The 23,338-nt window shown below is 29.6% G+C and overlaps 2 protein-coding genes across 2 annotated transcripts; one reads left to right on the top strand and one right to left on the bottom strand.

The window, feature by feature from the left end:
- The first annotated feature begins 3,483 nt into the window (after nt 1-3,483).
- Nucleotides 3,484-6,097, top strand: LOC133814084 (ribosome biogenesis protein BOP1 homolog). The gene is made up of 4 exons (XM_062247088.1): nt 3,484-3,577; nt 3,729-3,793; nt 5,554-5,655; nt 5,857-6,097. The coding sequence occupies exons 1-4, from the start codon at nt 3,484-3,486 to the stop codon at nt 6,088-6,090; spliced, it is 495 nt and encodes a 164-aa protein (XP_062103072.1). The 3' UTR covers nt 6,091-6,097.
- Nucleotides 6,098-13,589: 7,492 nt separating this feature from the next.
- Nucleotides 13,590-16,122, bottom strand: LOC133814083 (protein FAR1-RELATED SEQUENCE 5-like). Its single transcript, XM_062247087.1, has 3 exons — nt 15,173-16,122; nt 14,796-15,092; nt 13,590-14,712 (listed from the first exon to the last, which is right to left on the bottom strand). The coding sequence occupies exons 1-3, from the start codon at nt 16,120-16,122 to the stop codon at nt 13,590-13,592; spliced, it is 2,370 nt and encodes a 789-aa protein (XP_062103071.1).
- Between the last annotated feature and the right edge of the window lie 7,216 nt (nt 16,123-23,338).

Genomic DNA, 23,338 nt, shown 5'->3' with positions numbered 1-23,338 from the left:
TCACAAGAATAATTTTTTTTAAAAATGTTTTATGAAAAAGCTCTAGATTTTTCATAGTGTTTCTTGCAAGATTTTCAATCATTTATGTGATTTCTTTATTTTTACATATAAATTATCATTTTTTTTCTCACATTGTAAAATTCGAAATTATTCAAAGTTCTTAGAGAAATCAACTATTAGGTTTATAAATTTACATTGAAGGTTATAGGGTTTTAAAAATTTCATATTTTATAAAAGAAATTTTAAAACATTATTATTACAAATTATTTTGTAGTTCATTTTTCTTCAATAAACTAAAAATGTGAGGAATTTTAAAGTTTTGAAAATTTCATCATGTAAATTTTTCAAACATATTATTATTTTTCAAAAATATTTCTTACATAGTGATAATCTTCGTCAATTTTTTTGTATAGAACTTCGTCAATTTTTTTGTATAGAACTTCGTGATGGAATCAGAAATGGAATGGAAGATAGTAATTGAGCATGAGTTGAAAGAGTTGAGACATGAACTACACTCTATTAAACTGGATTTACAAGCCAAAGATAAAATTTCATGTAGATATGAGAAGAAGAAAAAATTGACATATGAATCCATTAACGAAAAGGCCTCACAATCACTATTTTTAAAAAAACATGTTTTTAGTCAAGATGATGTTGTGTTCTTTGAACATTTTAAACTCGGTAATACTTTAAGACCGAAAGATAGGGAAGTGTTAGAATACATTTTCTCAAACTCTGATCAAATGTAAGTTTTTCTATCTTAATTTATATATTTTTTGTCATTTTTTCAATATATTTTAATGTATATTATTGTATATATCCTAGGGAAATTATAGTTGAAAGTGAGTCTAGTTTTCTACGACGGTCCGACTTCCGGTATCTTGGACCTAAAACGGAGTTGGAGACTGAGGTAATTCATTTGTATATATTAATAATTTTAGTATGACCGTTATAATATTTTTTTTTTTTGGTAAATGCAGATTGTTACTATGGTTTCTTCATTCTTGACCGAGGATGAGAGGTTGAAGAAGGGTAAAGAGTGTAAGAATTGGTATCTTCCTGCTCGAAATATGGTGAGTTTTTTGTTGTTTTTCTTTTTTGTCAAAACATATTTCATGTTTGTGAAGTTAATTTTTTTTTTTAAAATTATGACAATAGAAATACTTACTACCCGACTCCTACTCCAATTTACCATTACATCAAATTTGGAGGAAAATGCATTACTACGAAAGATTTATGGGCTCCCTCGAACATTGCAATGAAGTATAATTCTAATGGTTTATGTTGAATATATTTTTAAGCATCTATTTATTATGTAATTTCTAACAACAATTATACTTGTAGATTTATATTCTTATGTTGCTTGTAAGACACTTCATTCTTGCACGGGTGATACTTAAAGAAAAAAAAGTAGAAGTTTGGGACTCACTTGCCGATAAAAAGAATCCTATATTACAGTCATCTAAGATTGTTGATATTGTAAGTTTTTATTGGTTGAATATATTACTTTTTTATAAATTTTAAATTTATAAATTCTGATGTTAGAGTGCAAATGCAGCTACGCAATCTAGATTTGTTGTTGGAGAATCAGATCAAAAGGAAACCTGGTAGTTTTAACTTTGCTAGTTTTGGTATAGTTCGTGGTAGAAATGTCCCTAGACAACAAAATTTGTACGATTGTGGAGTCTTTGTCATATTATTTATGATGAATAGTTGTAAGCTCGACTCGCGGTCTTTTGTGATATGTAGATTTCATACTAAGTTTTTTTTTTTTTTTTAATTTTGTTCTTATCATACTATACTTGAGTTTTTTTCACTATTGTAGTTCGACTCTAATGAAGAAAGGTGTCACATAGCTTCGTGGATTGCATGCTCAAATTTCAACAAGAATAGAGCAAAATTATTGAAAGATGTTCGAGAGTTCATTTCAAGCAGAGGAATATAGTACTAGGGACAATGATCTTTGCTCTAATTTTGTTATTCTCAATCATGTTGTGTAAAAGAAAGAAATTTGTATTATTATTTATCAATTTTGAGAAATTAGAAGATGATCAATATTTAAGAGAATTTGAATAGTTTATTTCTGAATTAATTATTTATTAACAAGATTAAAACACACTTTAAATTTTATCATTTTCACAATCAACTTTAATGTTTATTGGAAGTTTCAAAGGGTTAGTTGTAGACATTAATATCATATTTATTAAATAAAAACTATTTTGTAAGTGTTAATTTCGAATTTATTAATTAATATATCAACCAATCAGAATTTTGAGCATAATGTTAGGGAATTGGAATGGATTTATGGAGATATGCATTTAATGAAATTAGTTGACATGATCTTAATTGTACACGTTTTTTATGAGAAATGATTAATAACTCAACCAAACATAAATAGAGCATGATATTAGGGTATTAGAATGAATTTATGAATACATGCATTTAATGCAATTAGATGGCATTTTCTAAATTAATTGCTCACGTTTTTTTAAGTGAAATTTTAATAAAATATATATATTTTTACACAAACTAACTCAACCAAACCTTTTTATCTATAAAAAATTAAATTTATTTCGAAATTGTGTTTTAAATTTAAATTAAAAATCAATGCATAGTAACTAAACTAGTTAATACCAACCTAACTATTTAGAATTTAATGGTATAATTATGCATAATCAACCTAACCAATAACAAAATTATTGTGTTATTTTTGGGAATTGAAATATGTTCATTTTATGTTTTGAGAAGTGTAACTAATCATAATTTTGAGCATGATTTTTGGGATATGGAATAGCCCACCAATTGCTATATTTTTCATAATTATTACCCATCTTATTTATTAATTTAACCAAAACAATTCAGGTATTGGTTCAAAATGGAATTTAGTTTTTTTTTAAATGGGTATTTTAAATGTCATAATTTCGAAATTGTATGGTTTTTAACACTATTTATAAATCATTTTATCTTATATACACTGATATCATTTGTAGGCAAACATAAACTTTGTTTTTAGGTAGAGTTTGAAATCATTTTATATTTTTAAGAATGTGTCCATTTACTCAATATTATGATGACACTACAACAATTATGCCCATATATTACATTAAAATATAGCATATTTTAATAAGTGTTATTGTCGCATGTTAATAGAAAAAGGTGGAAAATGGGCGGTAAATGAAATACTAGGCGCCAAATGAAACACAAAAGCAATCTCTAAGGTTGAATCCCTAATTACTCTACACGCCTCCTCTATTTCTCTCTCACACTCAGTAACTCTCTCTCTCTCTCTCACTCGTTCAATCTTTCTTTCTTTCTCTCTGTTTGTTGCAGGTGTGTAACAAGGTGATGGGGCCTGCGGCTTGGGTCGTGTGACAGGGAGGCTTGACTCTTGGGTCTACGGCGTGGCTGTCTTCCTCCGTCTCATCTACCACAACTTCCCTCCCCATGTTTCGCTGACTCCGACGGAGATTGACTTGCAGAGCAATGGTCCAGCAAGCTGTACAGGGAGGAGCTCCAGCTGCTTACGCCCAAGAAATGGAGAGGCTAACCGCTAAAGAATCCCTTCTTCTTGCTATGAGTCTCAAGTTTTAAGAATTTGTGTATTGTCGTTAATAAGACCTAGCATTTGAGCTTTGAATTTGAGATTATTTATTTATTCAGTTTAAGGATTCTGGGGGTTTTTCCAAGCTTCAATTTTTATGGGATTTTTACTTGTTCAAGCTAATCAGGTCGCCATTCTTGGAGGGTCGGTGGGATTTTTTTCAGGGCTGATGTCTTCCACGCAGTAGTTGAGGTGAGTCTTTCTTTGATTTAGAAAGCGATTTTTTCATTCTTTGTTTCAATTTGTTTGGCAAAAGAGATGACTTGCGGCTCATTAGATTATTTTGCATATGCTTTTTTTCTTTTTGATCTTTCTCTCACTCTTTTCCCTCGTTGAAGAATAGCAAAATAAAAAGGGTAATCTTTGTTTCTCCTTCGACATTGACAAAGAGTTTATGATTTTTGTTAATATTTTTCACATGCAGCAATAATTCAAAGTTTACCCATACCAGTTTAGGTCAATGTATATCATGTGCCCATAATAATAATAAGCAATTATAAACTAACATATGATGCTGAACACTACTTGAGTTGTCAACTCAAATTACAAGTTACTGAACTTTGATCACTCATAAGAAGTTAATTCAAGTAGTGATGAGCACCCATACCAGTTTCGTCCATTGCTGCCTGCTATGATGTGCATAATCTCTTTTCTTAGCTGTGGTTATCTCTGTTTTTGGTCTTGATGATTAACTATTATATGGTTTTTTTTTGTGTTACAATTTGTACTTGTTTCTGTTATAAAGAAATAATAGTCTGGTTGTTTTCAATATATTGTTTTGGGTTATCTTTCAGGAGAGTTTTGGTTGCGTTGGACTTTGTCAAAGAAAATTTGTCAGGGTTATATTTCCCATTTGATCCGTGACATTCCATATTCTAATTTCTTCTATGTTGACCAACCCTCTTTGACCCATTTTCTCTGTATTTTGGTTTGTATAGGCACGAAGTTCAAAATTACTTTGTGTTAATAATAAAAGGAGAAAAAAATGGCATCTTTATTTTGTGTTAATAATGTTAAAATCAGAAGCTTCTAATTTTGAAAGATGAGAATATACTAACTTGGCCATGTTTATTAATCTTCCCAAAGTCTTAATACTTCATATGGTTTAAAGATGATTTGAGCACTGATACCATTGTTATTAGCCCAAGTTTGCAGTGAGAAAAGGTTATGGTTGGAATTTGAAGCTAATGATTTTTGACATTTTTACTGCAATAACGAGAAAGATTTAGTATGTTCATTATAGAAGCTATATATTCGACATAGCAACAATAAATTAGCTCAATGTGAAATGAAACCTGTTTCAATCCACTTTTACCATTAAATTTCTTTTATGCATTGTAGAGTGTAGTTTTTGAATTTGAATCATGGACTTTCTATTTATCTTGTTCTGATCTGCAGTCCATGCAATGAGGCGATCCAGCTTGGGTTGGTTATATATATGCCTTCTTAATCTTTTCTGGAGTGGTATGACTTCTATCTTTCAAGAACTCAAATAAAGTAATGTGCTTTCTGCTTAAAATTGTAACACTTTTGTACAGAACTAATGGCAAGTTGAAATCTTAATATTTAAATCACTTTTATGGACTACAAGGAGATTATTGGAATGAATCAAGTTGTAGTGTGAGATAGAAGTTATTTAGGACAGTTATAAATTTTCAATTCATTAATATGTTTATTATGGCAGCCAACAAGGTTTGACAAGTTTTTGTATATGATTAACTTTTGTATGAATTTCTTGAAAAGTTTGTGTATACACTTGAAAGACAAAAGCCTAAATTATGTAATTGCGAAATTGCAAAATTTAATATCTGATTTCTTAAGTCATGCACACATGAGAACTTATACTGCAATTTGATGTATGTATGCGGTATGTATATATTTAGCTGTCCATTTTATTGGTCAATTGTTTGTAAGATTCTTTTCACATACAATTATGTGTGTTTCAAATGCAGCCTTATGTTGACTGGTTCAAATGGGATGGTGCTAAACATCCCCTTTCAAATGCACCTGAACCCAAGAGATGCTTCACTCGTTCAAAGAGCGAAGATAAAATGGTATGCTATTGTCAACTTCACTGTTTCTATATAGAAGTTTTTTTAGTATTTTCTTTTATCTCTAATGTAATGAATGAAATTTATGTTATGTTTTCATTCTGAGCTTTCATTTCACCTACTGGTTGCTGAGATAGAACAATAGAAGGAATTTCAAACAATGAGTTTAATTATTCAGGCCTTGCACTTTTGCTGTATCTACAGGTTGTTCGCTATTGTCGGGCTATTCGTAAGGGGTTGATTAAATTTGATGAGCCTAAAGAAGAACCATCTGTCTACCTCTTGAGGGGAGATGAATCCAACTCTAACGAAAAGTCTGGGCATTTAGCTTATATTCCTGCGCCGAAGCCGAAATTGCCAGGTACAACTGATCACCTGTTTTCTGGAATGAAAATCAACATAGGATTTAGCCCTTTTTTTCATAATTTTCTTTATTAAATTTTTGTTAAAATTTCCCCTCTTTTAGGTCACGAAGAGTCATACAATCCCTCTAAAGAATATATCCCTACACAAGAAGAGATTAATGCTTATCATTTCGTATATGTATTGACCTTTTGCCTGATTTATTAGATAGTAAAGTAGCTGACGATTTGACTTAACATTGGCAAACATATAACCTTGATCTAAAATCCTTTTGATATCTAATGCAAACATTATTTGATTTTTGCAAATGATCTAGCAGTAAGTTTATTTGTTTTGTCTTTTTGTTTAGTTAAAATAACTTACATTTAAATCCCAATTTAAATCCCATACACACACACACAATTTTATATATTTATCTTGCCCCCAAAAATAATTTGTATCCTGTGAATCGAAAAAAAAAGTCCAAGTTTTTTTTTGAGCTCTGTAGCTGTCCTTGCAGGTAGTCATCCACCACCCAAGATTCCTGTTCCAGTCCCTCCATCTCGTTCTACAAAGAGTGATGAGGTATGTTCATTCAACAACAATAATAATAATAATAAACAGGTGGTACAATAACTTGGGATTTGAATTAGGAAAAGACCAATTTTGTTAATGCAGATTTTTTTTTTAAGTGGCCGATACATGTGGTTCTTTAAATAATTTGGCACCATAGTTTGAATTGTAGAAGCTACGTTCCATATTATCATAATACAAAATAGACAAATAAACTTGAACCTTTAATTTGATACGGTCCATGCTCATCACTTATCTTTGCCTTTTGAATGTCACTAACTGTCAAACTTTTCTGAATTTCAATGGATGTCAACTATTACCATGTTACAACTGGAGTTCTGATGGCCTCAATTAATAATGTAATTTTTGCATTCTTTGCTAGGGATTTGCGTTGGTGTTTGTTTTCCTTATGTATCATAAATTAGTATACTCAAATGGGTTATAAAGGGATTCTCTAGAGGCTGTAAATATAACCATTCCACTATGAAACTGTTTTTTTTAACAGAATATACTTTTTCTCCCTTCTCCTACCAATTTTAGCATAACAAGCGGGATGGAAACTAGTGATTTTTTGCTATTAAAATAGTTGCATTGATTAACATTAATACAATTGTTAGTTTTGTTCTCTTAGTTTTGAAGTAAGCACAACATGTGAACTTGAGATATATGGAAACTAGTGATTTTTTTGCTAATTGTGGCCATTGCAACTTGCAAAGCTATTGAGTGTTGAAATTTTTGACTTAATTACTTGTGTTAATACATGGTTGCCTACAAAATAATGACAACTCTGGAATGGACTCTTTTTCCTTGGATACATATTTGAAACCAAGTATGCCTCTCTTTCCGTCCACATATTAAAAGGTTTATTAGTCACTCCATTGGGACTGCATTCATACTGTTAACTCTTTTTTCTGGACTTTTCTTTGAACTTTCTTTGTTTCATGTACAAACCTTGTTGTTGGCAAGAGAGTAAATAAAAGGTTGTGCTTTTTATGATTGTTGTAGTTTAATTTGATGAATGTGTATATATGTCTATTTGCTAACTCAGGTAGCTGGAATTTATAGTGGTTATCTCTTGTTTATTTCTCTGTATTGGTATATTTTTTGAGTTATTTTATTTTGTTTCTTAGTCATTGAGTTGTTATAATATATGGCTTGAGTGTATTCTAGTTTCTTGTTTGGCCTTTTATTTTCTTGAGTTATTTGATTCCTTCTAGCTTTTCCTTTATTCTGAACTTGTTTAGAGAGCAATATAAGAGAATTATTTTCTAAGTAGTTGCAAAGAGCAACAATAGAAATAGAAAACAAATTAAGAAAACAGGGCATAAAAAACAACTAGATGATTATTTTTACAGTGATTGGTAATCCACTGCTTCAAAATAAAACCAAAACTTCCCCATTAGTTAGTTACAATGCCCCATCACTCGTACTTTCTCTCTCATTCATCACCACTGTCCTATACATATACATAATTCCTCTTGTTTTAATCTTATTGTGCTGTGAAATTATTTTCCCTTGCTTATACTCTTTATGCCTGACATATAATCATTAAACTGTGCAAAATAGCTAGTGGTATGAGGTTCATCTCATCTGATGTTCATGCATATTTATGTAATAATCTATTTGGTTTTAAGGGAAATAATGTGTCTAATGTCCATATGTGCTGTTTTAGGTTCAGATCACTTCCAGGACTTGTCATGTCAACCAGACCCAAAGGGATATCATAGAATGTGAGAATTTTGTCTTCTAGACAAGTGCACAAAGGATGATGAATTGAAGGATGAAGCAAGTTTCATGCATGATTTACTTTTGTGTATTTTGTAATGTTTTTGTTTTTCATTTTTGAAGTAAAAAATGTTCAAGAAACTTTATTATGTTATGCTTTCAAACTTAAGTTAGAACTAAGATTTCATGAAGTAGACACATTTATGGTTTGAGTTAGTTATTGTTTAATGTAATACTTATGGTTTATCAATCTATTGAGAATTACATTTTATGATTAATTTTGATTTTTTTTATCAAAATACAATAATGAAAATCTTTTAATTAAAAAAAACCATATAAGTATACTTATCAAAATAAAATTTAAAATTTTATTACTATATGTTATGATTTAAAAGCATATTATAAGCGTAAAAAATCGTTATGGTTTATATAATATAACAAACTAAAAATGTTATCAAAATAATCAAATGTAACAGTTGAAAAGTGTTATGAAAAAAATACAAGATTAAACTTCAAATTTATAATCAAAAACTCTATCTAAATGTTATTATTTGAATATTATAGCACCTAAAAATGTGTTATTGAATAGTTTAAGATAACACCGAACATAACATTCAAAAAATGTTATAGAAAAGACTGGACTTTTAATAACATGGGCTACGTTAGCATTTTCAGAAGTGCTATCAATAGTCCCAGATAGCACTTTTTAAGTGTTATGAATACTGTTTTTTCTTGTAGTGTGACTTAGGAGAGGAAGAAGTTAAAGAGATTGTGTTGCTTGCTACACATTTGATTGATCATGTTGGAGTGAGTTTTGGATCCGACAATCGCGAAGCATTATTTGAGAAAATGAAGAAACTATTCGAAGAGGAACAAACAAAAGTTGATGAGCACTTGAAAAATATGGATGTGCTCTTGAGAATGATGGAAAAGTTGAAGAGAGCGTAAGGAAATTGTTTGTTTGTCTATCTACTATTGTACTTTGTAGATTTATATTTTTATGTTTGATTGAACTAATGAAATTTTACTTTTTATTATATAATGGTTTAATTTACAACACTCATAAGATCCTTGTAAACATAAAATATAAATAGCTTTCATATAATTCTTAGTACAAAAAAAGCTTGATGCATATATATAGAGACAATCATGCATCACAAATTGCACCAATAAGATTATTAATAGCATCTTCCAAATCCAAAAGCTTGATGCGAGTTTCAAATTTTAATCCTTCATCGAGACAATCATGCATATCTTTAGTTCTTCTACGCAAGTCTTTTGCTTTCATGAGAATGTTATAGAAACCTTTCGAGTTTGGAAAGGTTTTGGTAGAAGAAGGGATGTTATCTACCTGGCCATCATCGTTTCGTTCAAGCTCCTTATAATATTCATTCGAATCTGTACATATTGTTGGTGAACCGTTGATATTTTTTATTAACTGGACAACATCTATTTCCCCGTCAATGTCGCTTGATTCAACATCAAAAAAACCTTCCGAAAACTCCATATCGAGTAATGCTTGAGGCCATTTTCCGAGTACATGAAAATGTTGTTCTTCCTTAACTTGATCGATTGTATTGCTACTTTCGCTTTCAACAACAATATCTTTGTCTGGTTCACGCGAGATAATGTCTTCATATTCAACCTCATTCTCTGCATCTTTGACTTCATAGTTGGATTCACTTTTTGTTTCATGATTGTCACTATCTTTATCAACCCTTCTAGGCTCCATAGTAATCTCCATCTTGGAAATTATACTAATTTTTGTGTTATATTTAAAATTTGATGAGAAGAATAAAAAGCATTTATGATAGGTGGTTAGGAATATGAATAACTCCCTTTTAAAATGTTATACATAATTATTAAAAAGACACTTGTTCATCTTCCAACCATTGTATTTTTCGAAATGGGAAGAATGGGAAGTGAATATGTATATTTTTAATAATTATGTATAATTTTCATTAATTCATTTTAAAAAATACAATGGTAAATTGAACAGTTGCTTTTGTTTAATGGGAAGTTGAACAAGTGTCTTTTAAAAAACTATGTATACTTTTTATTAAATAATTTTGAAAAAATACATTGGTAAATTGGAAGTTGAATATGTATCTTCTTATTAATTATGTATAGCTTTTATTAAATAATTTCGAAAAAAATACAGTGGTAAATTGAATTGTTTCTTTAATGGGAAATTGAACAGGAGTCTTTTCAATAATTATGTACAAATTTTTAAATTAATTTCAAAATAAAAGAAAATTAAATTTGAACAAATGTGTTTGTTCAATGGGAAGTTGAACAAGTGTCTTTTTAATAATTATGTGTAACATTTTTTTAAAAATGAATGAAATAAAAATCGAAATATAAAATAATATTAAATTAATATGGCAAAAATTAATGTAAATTTGTTTAAAATTTATTATGAAATTCGAAATTAATATTTTTTAATTGAAAACTTGTCTTTTGAATAACTCATAGAGTGTAATAAATGCATACAAATATTGAATTAATTTTGATTCTATGTCTAGGTTCTTTGAACATAATAAATGCTGTTTAATTATATTTTGAAAATATATAATTATTAACTTTTTTAATTGGTGTTGTGAAGATGAATAGGTGTCTTGATAAATTAAACATGTGATGTAACAAATGTGTAGAAATTTGTGAGAATAAATTCATTTTTTGAAAACACAATTCTGGTTAGAGTTAGAATAGATGTTGAACATGGAAGATTTCATTGCCTTTCAATTACCAATTTTGGTTATGATTGATTTATTAAGGGAGCAATTGTCAATAGTAGAAACATTGGCCAAGGAAAGAGACTATCATGTCCCACGGAGCAACGTTTGTGATCTCATCAACTTCTCCATCGCCCAACAAGAGAAAAGAGCGGAGTTAACCAAGCTTATGGTTAGAAACTTGATGTTGGAGATCCAAATTTGGAATAAAGAAACGGTGAAAGTTCAGATTGGTGAACAACGAATCTTTAAAGTTTTAACAGGCGGTGACAAAAAACGCTTTGAAAAGTATATGAAGATGCTAATAGATGATGAAACAATTAAAACTACAAAGCAAGGGCAATAGATTTCTAAGAGTTTTATTTATGATTGTTATAGTTTTTTCTTGATGTATTTTTTTTAAATGTTTTTTGTTTAGTTTATGATTAATATAATAAATGTTGACCTTGCTGATTTTGGGTTAGATTTTTGTTTTTTTAAATGTTATAGTTGTTTCTTGATGTATTCTCAATACCATGATTAAATTACTTCTCCTATTTCGAAATTATAAAAAAAAAAAAAAATTAGCCCTATTTTTTTAGTAGCCGAAATTAATTTTAAAAAAATGACTTTAAACCCTAATTATGCAAATGAATTAAATTTTCCAATTCTCAATGCCATGTTTATAATATTTGAAAAAAAAACAATTAAAACAATAGATCCAAATTTATCCAAAATTAATGATAAAAAATATATTTTTATATAACTAATCATTTTAATCTTTCAATTTGAAGATGTGCATTAACAATTAAAACTACATATTTTTTTAGCCGAAATTAATGCTAAAAAATTTCAATATTAATTGTAAACCACAATTGGCATAGCCGAAATTAGAGTTTGTAATATTAATAAATTTTACACATCTAATTATAATTTTTGAAATTAGGGTTTAGATAGTTGGCTATTGTCTTTGAATATGAAGAGGTGCATTTGATAGTTAACATATATTCAATATTTAATTGTTCAAACTAACTATTAGTGTTGGCCCTAATTATGCAAATGAATTAAATTTTCCAATTCTCAATACCATATTTATAATATTTGAAAAAAAAACACAATAATTAACCCTATATTGTTGTAGCCGAAATTAATAATAAAAAAAATATTTTTATATAATAATTAATTATTTGCTAAATGCTAGGATATATATAGTCTTTGAGTCTTTCCATTTGAAGAGGTGCATTAACAATTCCCACTTCTCAATACCATATTTAAGATGTGCAATTATTTTGTATTTTTAATGCTAAAAAATTTCAATATTAATTGTAAACCACAATTGGCATAGCCGAAATTAGGGTTTGTAATATTAATAAATTTTACACATCTAATTATAATTTTTGAAATTAGGGTTTAGATAGTTGGTTATTGTCTTTGAATATGAAGAGGTGCATTTGATATTTAACATATATTTAATATTTAATTGTTCAAACTAACTATTAGTGTAGGCCCTAATTATGCAAATGAATTAAATTTTCCAATTCTCAATACCATATTTATAATATTTGAAAAAAAACACAATAATTAACCCTATATTGTTGTAGCCGAAATTAATAATAAAAAAATATTTTTATATAATAATTAATTATTTGCTAAATGCTAGGATATATATAGTCTTTGAGTCTTTCAATTTGAAGAGGTGCATTAACAATTCCCACTTCTCAATACCATATTTAAGATGTGCAATTATTTTGTATTTTTAGTGCTAAAAAATTTCAATATTAATTGTAAACCACAATTGGCATAGCCGAAATTAGGGTTTGTAATATTAATAAATTTTACACATCTAATTATAATTTTTGAAATTAGGGTTTAGATAGTTGGTTATTGTCTTTGAATATGAAGATGTGCATTTGATATTTAACATATATTCAATATTTAATTGTTCAAACTAACTATTAGTGTAGGCCCTAATTATGCAAATGAATTAAATTTTCCAATTCTCAATACCATATTTATAATATTTGAAAAAAAACACAATAATTAACCCTATATTGTTGTAGCCGAAATTAATAATAAAAAAAATATTTTTATATAATAATTAATTATTTGCTAAATGCTAGGATATATATAGTCTTTGAGTCTTTCAATTTGAAGAGGTGCATTAACAATTCCCACTTCTCAATACCATATTTAAGATGTGCAATTATTTTGTATTTTTAGTGCTAAAAAATTTCAATCTTAATTGTAAACCACAATTGTCATAGCCGAAATTAGGGTTTGTAATATTAATAAATTTTACACATCTAATTATAATTTTTGAAATTAGGGTTTAGATAGTTGGTTATTGTCTTTGAATATGAAGGGGTGCATTTGATATTTAACATGTATTCAATATTTAATTGTTCAAACTAATTATTAGTGTGGGCCCTAATTATGCAAATGAATTAAAATTTTCAATTCTCAATACCATATTTATAATATCTGGAAAAAAAACACAATAATTAGCCCTATATTGTTGTAGCCGAAATTAATGATTGCAATAGAGAAAGTGTTTGTAAACAATTATACAAAAGACATCACTAATCATGGATTGATTTTTTTCTTCTTATTCTTCGAATGACCATTTTTCTTTGTAGTGGACTTTGGCTGCATAGGACAATTCCTTGAATCATGTCCAACCTCACCACAATACTTGCAATGTAATAGCGATTTTTTTGGTTTTCTCTTCTTTGCACCTCCAGAGAATGATTTCGACAAACTGGCTGTAGTTGGTCTGCCTTTTGTTTTTTTAATCTGAGAGTCCAAAATATTATTAGGAAATACTCCTTCATCATTTTGAGGATGTTTTAACTCTTCATCTGGTGGCATTTTTTCCAATTCTGCATTCAACTCTGATATAACTTTCATAGCCTTTTGAAATGCTTCTCGTGATCTTGTAGCAAGGTACGACGTGATAGTAGTTTGTGTGGTTACACCACCGTACCTAGAATTTTCAATAACTTCAGGATGAGGACACTTTCTTTCATTACCTTGAGTTAACAGTTGAACTTCTTTAGCATCTTTTAGCCAACGTCTATTTACCAAACAAATTGGAAAACTTCTTCTCTCCAAATTCTTCAATGAAATAAAAATATGTCTACATGGAATTCCTTTTGTCTCAAGAGAATAGCAGTCACATCGCACATCATCCCCATCGTTGGACATTAACACTTTGCGCTTTAATCCAGAACCAATATATTTTTTCACCAAACAAAGAGTGTAACCTGGTATCTTATCATCCTTTAGGACAATATAATTATCGCCACGCCGTATCTCCTTTCTTATCCTTGTAAAAATTTCTCTTGTGAAAATTGAAGAAATTTCATCCTCCACACACGGCATAGTTGTCTGGTTCAAAACCGGTTCAGTCAAATTAGTTTTGTAGTGTTCTTTCATCTCGTTGTAACGTAACATAGATAAAGCATGGTCAAAGTGTCGTATAAACATCCACAATGGTATTTTATTTTGCAAATCTCTTTTCAAGAATGCATTCATAGATTCGCATCTACCGATAGCAGTAGCTCCACCAAAATAAATACCACGAAGAAAAGTATCTGCCCACTGCTTTCTTGTGCCATATTGTGCTTCCACCCATGCATTTCCTGTCAATCTATATTTCTTCACAGTCACTTTCCAATTATCCTCCCATTCTTCCTCCTTGTAATACCTATATTTTTGTAAAAAAGAAAAATATAAATGTTTTCATATTATAATTGAGAGAATAAGATAAAACACCATTTAATGTATTACCTGAAAATAAATTTCTTCAATTCTTGATGGAATGCTATATTGTGTACATGGTGCATTGCATTTTTTAGTATGTGCCATGAGCAAATACGATGTGGAACACCAGGCATAATATTATCCAGTGCTTTGTAACCTTCCGTCAAAACTGCTGACGGCATCTTACCACCCATGCACTCTAAAAATGTTTCCAATACCCAATCATATGTGGTCGAAGTCTCATTATCAAGAAGTGCAGCTCCAAACACACACGTTTTGTCATGATTATTAGACCCAAGTAGTATTACTAATGGCTTTCCGTACCTGTTGAACAAAAAATTAATATAATATTTGATATTTTACTAAGAAATCGATATAAGGTAAAAAAAAAAAATTAAAAATACCTATTGGTTTTGTAAGTAGAATCAAAAGCCAAACAATCACCAAATAATTGGTAATCAACCTGGGAAGTCCCGTCAGACCAGAATAAATTTTTCAATCTATTTTCTTTATCTACATCATACTTGTAGAAAAACATGTTGTCCGGCCCTTTTTTTGCTTCGAGATAACCCATTGCTGTGGACGTGTCACAATCATCCCACGTTGAATATTTTTTACAGATTCCCTTGTACAAGTCATCTTTGATACATCCCACATTTTCCCAACCATCATGAACTTCTACCATGTAATTCCAAATTTGGGATGTCTTAATTCCGGCTCTCTTCATTGACATAACTTGTTCCCTCATCTCATCCCTAAATATTCTATGAGATCTAAGAAATGGTTTTTCACGAAAGAAGGCAAACTTATGGTTGTGGTGGTTATTAAAACACTTTGTAATCCAGTGGTTAGTTTCCCTATTTAAATTAACTCTAAACTCTGCATTACAACCTGTTCTTGTTAGAGCACGAGCTTCTTTACACCTATTATCAAGATTACAATATTTTTGTTCTCTAAAACCTTCGTTTGAACACACCCAGCTTCTAATGTGTAAAATACCTTTTTTGTCCTCCCTCTTCAGTTTTTTTCTAACACTAAACCCCATCATTTTCGCATACAAAAAATAAAAAGATTCTGCTTGTTCAATACTTACAAACTCCTTCCCTTCGAAGTCCGAAAACTGAATATGTTCTGGTTCTTTGTCAATATCCAAAAATTGAAGCAAGCTCCTCCATTGTGCAATATCAGGTTCGGTCCATTCTTCAATAATGCCACATTCAACATTGTCTTCTGGTACGTCTTCATCATTTGTCCCTTCCAAACGTGTTCCTCCAGCAGGGTCTACTTCATGTTCAGAAGATAAGGATTTTGTATCTTCTTGTTCAACTTCCAAACCATTTTCGTAACTAGTCATTTCTCCAGCCTATTCCTTCTGATTTTTTTTCGAATGGTGTGTAGCACTATTCAATATTTTTTATATTTAAACTGATTATATTATTAAAATTGCATCAATTAATATAATTAGTGGGGTGATTGAAAAGTTGATGCTTATAAATTTCGAAATTATAATAGCATTAATTAATATAATTAGTGGGGTGGTTGAAAAGTTGATACTTACAAATTTTGAAATTATAATAGCATTTAATATAATTTTGCAATTTTGAAAATATGTATAAATCCAATAATATTTCAAAATTTGCATTATAATTTTCGAACTTTGCATTAGAATTTTCGAAATTAGGGTTTAGATAACCACAGTTGTGCAATATTAATTTTTTTTAATGTTAGGATATAGATAGTTAGTTAGAGTCTTTGAATATGAAGATGTGCATTTAATATTTAACATATTTTCAATAATTAATTCTCCAAAATAGTAATTAGTGTAAGCCCTAATTAATGTATAATAATATAATTGTTATAATTTTTTTAAGAATACTAAATCATTTTTGAAACCATTGTGTTTTGATGGGAAGTTGAAAAGTTGTAATTTTAATAATTATATATAATTTTTGGCATAATAATATGTAATTTCGAAAATATGTGTAGGTTCTATGAACCTTTTGCTTTGTAATTAAGAATCACCAGAATGTTTAACCAATAGAACTACATCTAAATTTTTAGAAATTATAATAACATTTAATATAATTAGTGGGGTGGTTGAAAAGTTGATGCTTATAAATTTCGAAATTATAATAGCATTAATTAATATAATTAGTGAGGTGGTTGAAAAGTTGATACTTACAAATTTCAAAATTATAATAGCATTTAATATAATTTTGAAATTTTAGAAAATATGTATAAATCCAATAATATTTCTAAATTCTCATTATAATTTTCGAAATTAGGGTTCAGATAACCACAATTGTGCAATATTAATTTTATTTATTTAATGCTAGGATATAGATCGTTGATTAGAGTCTTTGAATATGAAGATGTGCATTAAATATTTAACATATATTCAATAATTAATTGTTCAAAATAGTAATTAGTGTAAACCATAATTAATGTATAATAATATAATTGTTATAATTTTCAAAATTTTCATTACAAATTTCGAAATTAGGGTTTAGAGAACCACAATTGTGCAATATTAATGTTTTTTTATTTAATGTTAGGATATAGATAGTTGGTTAGAGTCTTTGAATATGAAGATGTGCATTTAATATTTAACATATATTCAATAATTAATTGTTCAAATTAGTAATTAGTGTAAACCTTAATTAATGTGTAATAATATAATTGTTATAATTTTCAAAATTTTCATTACAAATTTCGAAATTAGGGTTTAGAGAACCACAATAGTGCAATATTTTTTATTTTATTTTAATGCTAGGCTATGGATGGTTGGTTAGAGTATTTAAATATGAGATGTGCATTTAATATAATTAATGGGGTAGTTGAAAATTTGAAAGTATTATATTATATTTAAACATGATAAATATTAATAGGATTTAGATAATAACAATTAAAAATTTATAAAAAAATAGAGAATATATTAAATTAATATGGGAAGTTGAACAATTTATATCCATAATAATTATCTTTGATGTACAAAATTATAAATTCCAAAATATTATTGGAATTTTTTTTTTTTTGGCATTACAATAGGGTATTTCGAAAATATGTATAGGTTCTATAAACCTTTGCCTTTTAATGTGAACATGTCATTTAATAATTGTAGATAAAGTTGTGTTGATAGAATAAATGTGGATTAATTCATTTATAAATATATATCTATTATATTTATTTTTATTATTTTATTGGGAAGATGAATATGTATCTTTCAAATGAATAAGTCTTTCTAATTAAACATGCAATGTTTTGTTATATAAATATTGAAATTCAAATGTTCCCACATTTTCGAAATTATATATAAAAATTGTAAATAAAATTCGGATTATTAGTATATAATAGGATTTAATACATGCTGAAATTTGTGTAACAAATATAAAAATGATTTTTTAAACTATCTCAAATCGACACATTGGACAATTTTTACTAGTTTGTAGCCACTGAACTATACATTTTTCATGATATGTGTGTGTGCAAGGTAACTTTGTAGCTTCCAAACCAACATGAACATTCTCAAAGCAAATAGAACATACAATTTGATCATCTTTAATCAAAACTCTCTCCAATCTTTCAATGGATTGCTCGCTTGCCGCCACGAAATTAATAGTCATATTATCCATATACCCCTCACTATCAACGTCACCATCAATGCCAGAATCGTGTTGTGGAGGAAGATCATAAACAAAAACATGAACATCCACTTTTACATAGAAATTAAAATCCTCTTCGTTCCACATCTTTCGAGCGTAATCAATAATTTTATCCAAAAGAAAAAATATAGAAGGATGGAGATAAGCCTCACCTAACATCTCGTCAATGATAACTTTGGCATGGTTATTTTCATTGGCCATCAACGTTTGTCTTGAAAGAAATACAATAGTATCGCAACAAACAGAGTCTTCCATGCCGTTATCGACCATCCAATTTGTAAAATTTGGTTCGCTACTAGTTAGTGGATGTCGTGAAAATTTTGCGAAGAGGTGAATAACAAAGAAAGAATCAGAACCTTCACCTAGTCTGATGGTGTTATCAATATCACCTGTTACTATTTGGTAGTATGGATCACCTATAATTTCGGGAGGAGCCATAATCCGGGACTAGAATGGTTACTTTTCCGTTATAACTCTAAGCAAAAGATGAGATAAGAGGAGGAAATCTATAAAATATATAGAATCAACTTGTGTGTTCACATAAAATAGAGAGAATAAAAGACATCAATGAAGTTGTTGTGTTTTAAAAAAATATTATAGGTACAATTAATAACATTTGTTGAAATATGTTACATGATAAAAACATAGGGAAGATAAATAGTGGTCACTTGGTGAGATGGATAAGCTACCAATCTTAATTTCCATTAACATGGTTTTTTTTTTATTATTATTTAAGAAAGGTAACCGAATTTTTTTAAATTTATTTATTTTATTAATAAATTTAAATTAATATTATATTTTGGTTGTTTCATTAAATTCTCAAAATTTATTTAGTTTTTAAGAAAAATTAATTAAATTTTTTAATATCTTCCAATCATAAAATTAGAAAGATTTATCTTATCAAATTTGTACTTAATTTTAATTTTTTTAAATTCATTTAATTAAAAAATTATGGTAATTGTGTTAAATTGCATGCACAAAAAATTTAGTTTTCATTGAGGGTAATTAATCTATGGTTAGTTTCATTTTTTAGGGAATCTTGGATTGAAATTTTGATATTCATATAATATCATAGAGTCTCGGATAGTTGTACAATATATTTTCAGTTGATACGATTGAGAATTTAGAAGGGGATCCGATCTTGAAAAATTATTACTAGATAACATTGCACTAAGCACACCTAATTATGACATAATGAACTGTTCCAACGTACACTAGTAAACCAATACTACCGCTAGGGTCTCATATAGTGGTCATTCTGAGTAAGATAGAGTAGGGAATTTAGTAGGGGATCCGATCCCGAAAAATACTACTAGATAACATTGCACTAAGCAGACTCAATTATGACATAATGAACCATTCCAACGTACACTAGTAAACCAATACTACCGCTACGGTCTCATATAGTTGTCATTCTGAGTAAGATAGAGTAGTGAATCTAGAAGGGGATTCGATCCCGAAAAATTATTACTAGATAACATTGCACTAAACAGACCTAATTATGACATAATGAACCGTTCCAACGTACACTAATAAACCAATACTACCGCTAGGGTCTCATATAGTTGTCATGCTGAGTCAGATAGAGTAGTGAATTTAGAAGGGGATCCGATCCCGGAAAAATATTACTAGATAACATTGCACTAAGATATAGTAGTGAATTTAGAATGGCATCCGATCACGAAAAATTATTACTAGATAACATTGCACTAAGCAGACCTAATTATGACATAATAAATCGTTCCAACGTACACTAGTAAACCAATACTACCGCTAGGGTCTGATATAGTTGTCATGATGAGTAAGATAGAGTAGTGAATTTAGAAGGGGATCCGATCCCGAAAAATACTACTATATAACATTGCACTAAGCAGACCCAATTATGACATAATGAACCATTCCAACGTACACTAGTAAACCAATACTACCGCTACGGTCTCATATAGTTGTCATTCTGAGTAAGATAGAGTAATGAATCTAGAAGGGGATCCGATCCCGAAAAATTATTACTAGATAACATTGCACTAAGTAGACCTAATTATGACATAATGAATCCTTCCAACGTACACTAGTAAACCAATACCACCGCTAGGGTCTCATATAGTTGTCATGCTGAGTAAGATAGAGTAGTGAATTTAGAAGGGGATCCGATCCCGAAAAATACTACTAGATAACATTGCACTAGGATATAGTAGAGAATTTAGAAGGGGATATGATCCCGAAAAATTATTACTAGATAGCATTGCACTAAGCAGACCTAATTATGACATAATGAACCTTTCCAACGTACACTAGTAAACCAATACTACCGCTAGGGTCTCATATAGTTGTCATGCTGAGTAAGATAGAGTAGTGAATTTAGATGGGGATCCGATCCCCAAAAATACTACTAGATAACATTGCACTAAGATATAGTAGTGAATTTAGAATGGCATCTGATCCTGAAAAATTATTACTAGATAACATTGCACTAAGCAGAACTAATTATGACATAATGAACCGTTCCAACGTACACTAGTAAACAAATACTACTGCTAGGGTCTGATATAGTTGTCATGCTGAGTAAGATAGAGTAGTGAATTTAGAAGGGTATCCGATCCCAAAAAATACTACTAGATAACATTGCACTAAGATATAGTAGTGAATTTAGAATGACATCCGATCCCGAAAAATTATTACTAGATAACATTGCACTAAGCAGACCTAATTATGACATAATAAATCGTTCCAACGTACACTAGTAAACCAATACTACCGCTAGGGTCTGATATAGTTGTCATGCTGAGTAAGATAGAGTAGTGAATTTAGAAGGGGATCCGATCCCGAAAAATACTACTAGATAACATTGCACTAAGATATAGTAGAGAATTTAGAAGGGGATCTGATCCCGAAAAACTATTACTAGATAACATTGCACTAAGCAGACCTAATTATGACATAATGAACCGTTCCAACGTACACTAGTAAACCAATACCACCGCTAGGGTCTCATATAGTTGTCATGCTGAGTAAGATAGAGTAGTGAATTTAGAAGGGGATCCGATCCCGAAAAATACTACTAGATAACATTGCACTAAGATATAGTAGAGAATTTAGAAGGGGATATGATCCCGAAAAATTATTACTAGATAACATTGCACTAAGCAGACCTAATTATGACACAATGAACCGTTCCAACGTACACTAGTAAACCAATACTACTACTCGGGTCTCATATAGTTGTCATGCTGAGTAAGATAATAGTGAATTTAGAAAGGGATCCGATCCAGGAAAAATATTACTAGATAACATTGCACTAAGATATAGTAGTGAATTTAGAATGGCATCCGATCCCGAAAAATTATTACTAGATAACATTGCACTAAGCAGACCTAATTATGACATAATAAATCGTTCCAATATACACTAGTAAACCAATACTACCGCTAAGGTCTGATATAGTTGTCATGCTGAGTAAGATAGAGTAGTGAATTTAGAAGGGGATCTGATCCTGAAAAATACTACTAGATAACATTGCACTAAGATATAGTAGAGAATTTAGAAGGGGATCTGATCCCGAAAAACTATTACTAGATAACATTGCACTAAGCAGACCTAATTATGACATAATGAACCGTTCCAACGTACACTAGTAAACCAATACCACCGCTAGGGTCTCATATAGTTGTCATGCTGAGTAAGATAGAGTAGTGAATTTAGAAGGGGATCCGATCCCGAAAAATACTACTAGATAACATTGCACTAAGATATAGTAGAGAATTTAGAAGGGGATATGATCCCGAAAAATTATTACTAGATAACATTGCACTAAGCAGACCTAATTATGACATAATGAACCGTTCCAACGTACACTAGTAAACCAATACTACCGCTAGGGTCTCATATAGTTGTCATGCTAAGATAGAGTAGTGAATTTAGATGGGGATCCGATCCCCAAAAATACTACTAGATAACATTGCACTAAGATATAGTAGTGAATTTAGAATGGCATCTAATCCCGAAAAATTATTACTAGATAACATTGCACTAAGCAGACCTAATTATGACATAATGAACCGTTCCAACGTACACTAGTAAACCAATACTACTGCTTGTTGGGGTTTTATGCCCTAATTAAAACCCAAATTCTTTGTAATCTCATTTTATTATCAATAAAAGAATAGAAATCATTTTTTTGACTTGGTCAATCAGTTTGCTCACATGTTTTATTTTCATGATTATCTGTTTAATATAAACTTCTATTAAATCCCGAGCATATAGCTAATCTTATTTATAGTGACGTAATCACAGTGGAATATAAATATGATTATATGTTCAAAAATAAGTTAGTCCTAAGATTAGTCAGTGCACCGAATTTACACTGACTTGCCAATCTACGATATGATCTACTTACACATTACAGTGTTATGTTCTTTCCAGAACATTAGCAAAGTAGATAAGATCGGATGTATTTGTTACATCGGACACGACCGATATTGACAGTTGATAAGATAAGTAAACATACCGTTATTATCTATTCTAGTCATATCATATAGTTGACCATAGGTCAATTCAATCTCAATTCTGAGTGGTTAGTATTCTAACTGATTGTATTATTTGAGTTCTTTGACTTGTTCGTTACCAGCTTACCCTACGGACTAGCCCATACTTACATCTTGGGAACTCGGTAGTATAATTGAGTGGGAGTGTTAATCATAGATATGAACATCTATAGCTTCTGATGAAGAAGTGAAACGATGGTTTCCTTTTAGTTTGGTTCAAGGTGATAAATGATAGAGATCTCATTTCAGTAATTAAATTAGTTTACTGAAATATCATTTACAAGGAACTAAGTGTTTTAAGGATAAAATACAATGAGGGGTAAAACGGTATTTTGGTCCTATCTCATTGTAGACCGTCTATAGAGGA

This window comes from Humulus lupulus, chromosome 2, assembly GCF_963169125.1.
Source record: "Humulus lupulus chromosome 2, drHumLupu1.1, whole genome shotgun sequence".
Lineage (NCBI taxonomy): Eukaryota > Viridiplantae > Streptophyta > Magnoliopsida > Rosales > Cannabaceae > Humulus > Humulus lupulus.
The sequence above is the reverse complement of the archived record's forward strand: the minus strand, read 5'-3'. Positions and strand labels throughout refer to the sequence as shown.

Coding starts and splice junctions, on each gene's coding strand:
- LOC133814083 (XM_062247087.1), bottom strand. CDS start 16,122: ATGACTAGTTACGAAAATGGTTTGGAAGTTGAACAAGAAGATACAAAA. Junction 15,093..15,172: donor TCTACTTACAAAACCAATAG/GTATTTTTAATT, acceptor TTTGTTCAACAG/GTACGGAAAGCCATTAGTAA. Junction 14,713..14,795: donor TTGAAGAAATTTATTTTCAG/GTAATACATTAA, acceptor ACAAAAATATAG/GTATTACAAGGAGGAAGAAT.
- LOC133814084 (XM_062247088.1), top strand. CDS start 3,484: ATGGTCCAGCAAGCTGTACAGGGAGGAGCTCCAGCTGCTTACGCCCAA. Junction 3,794..5,553: donor TCTTCCACGCAGTAGTTGAG/GTGAGTCTTTCT, acceptor TTTCAAATGCAG/CCTTATGTTGACTGGTTCAA. Junction 5,656..5,856: donor CAAAGAGCGAAGATAAAATG/GTATGCTATTGT, acceptor CTGTATCTACAG/GTTGTTCGCTATTGTCGGGC.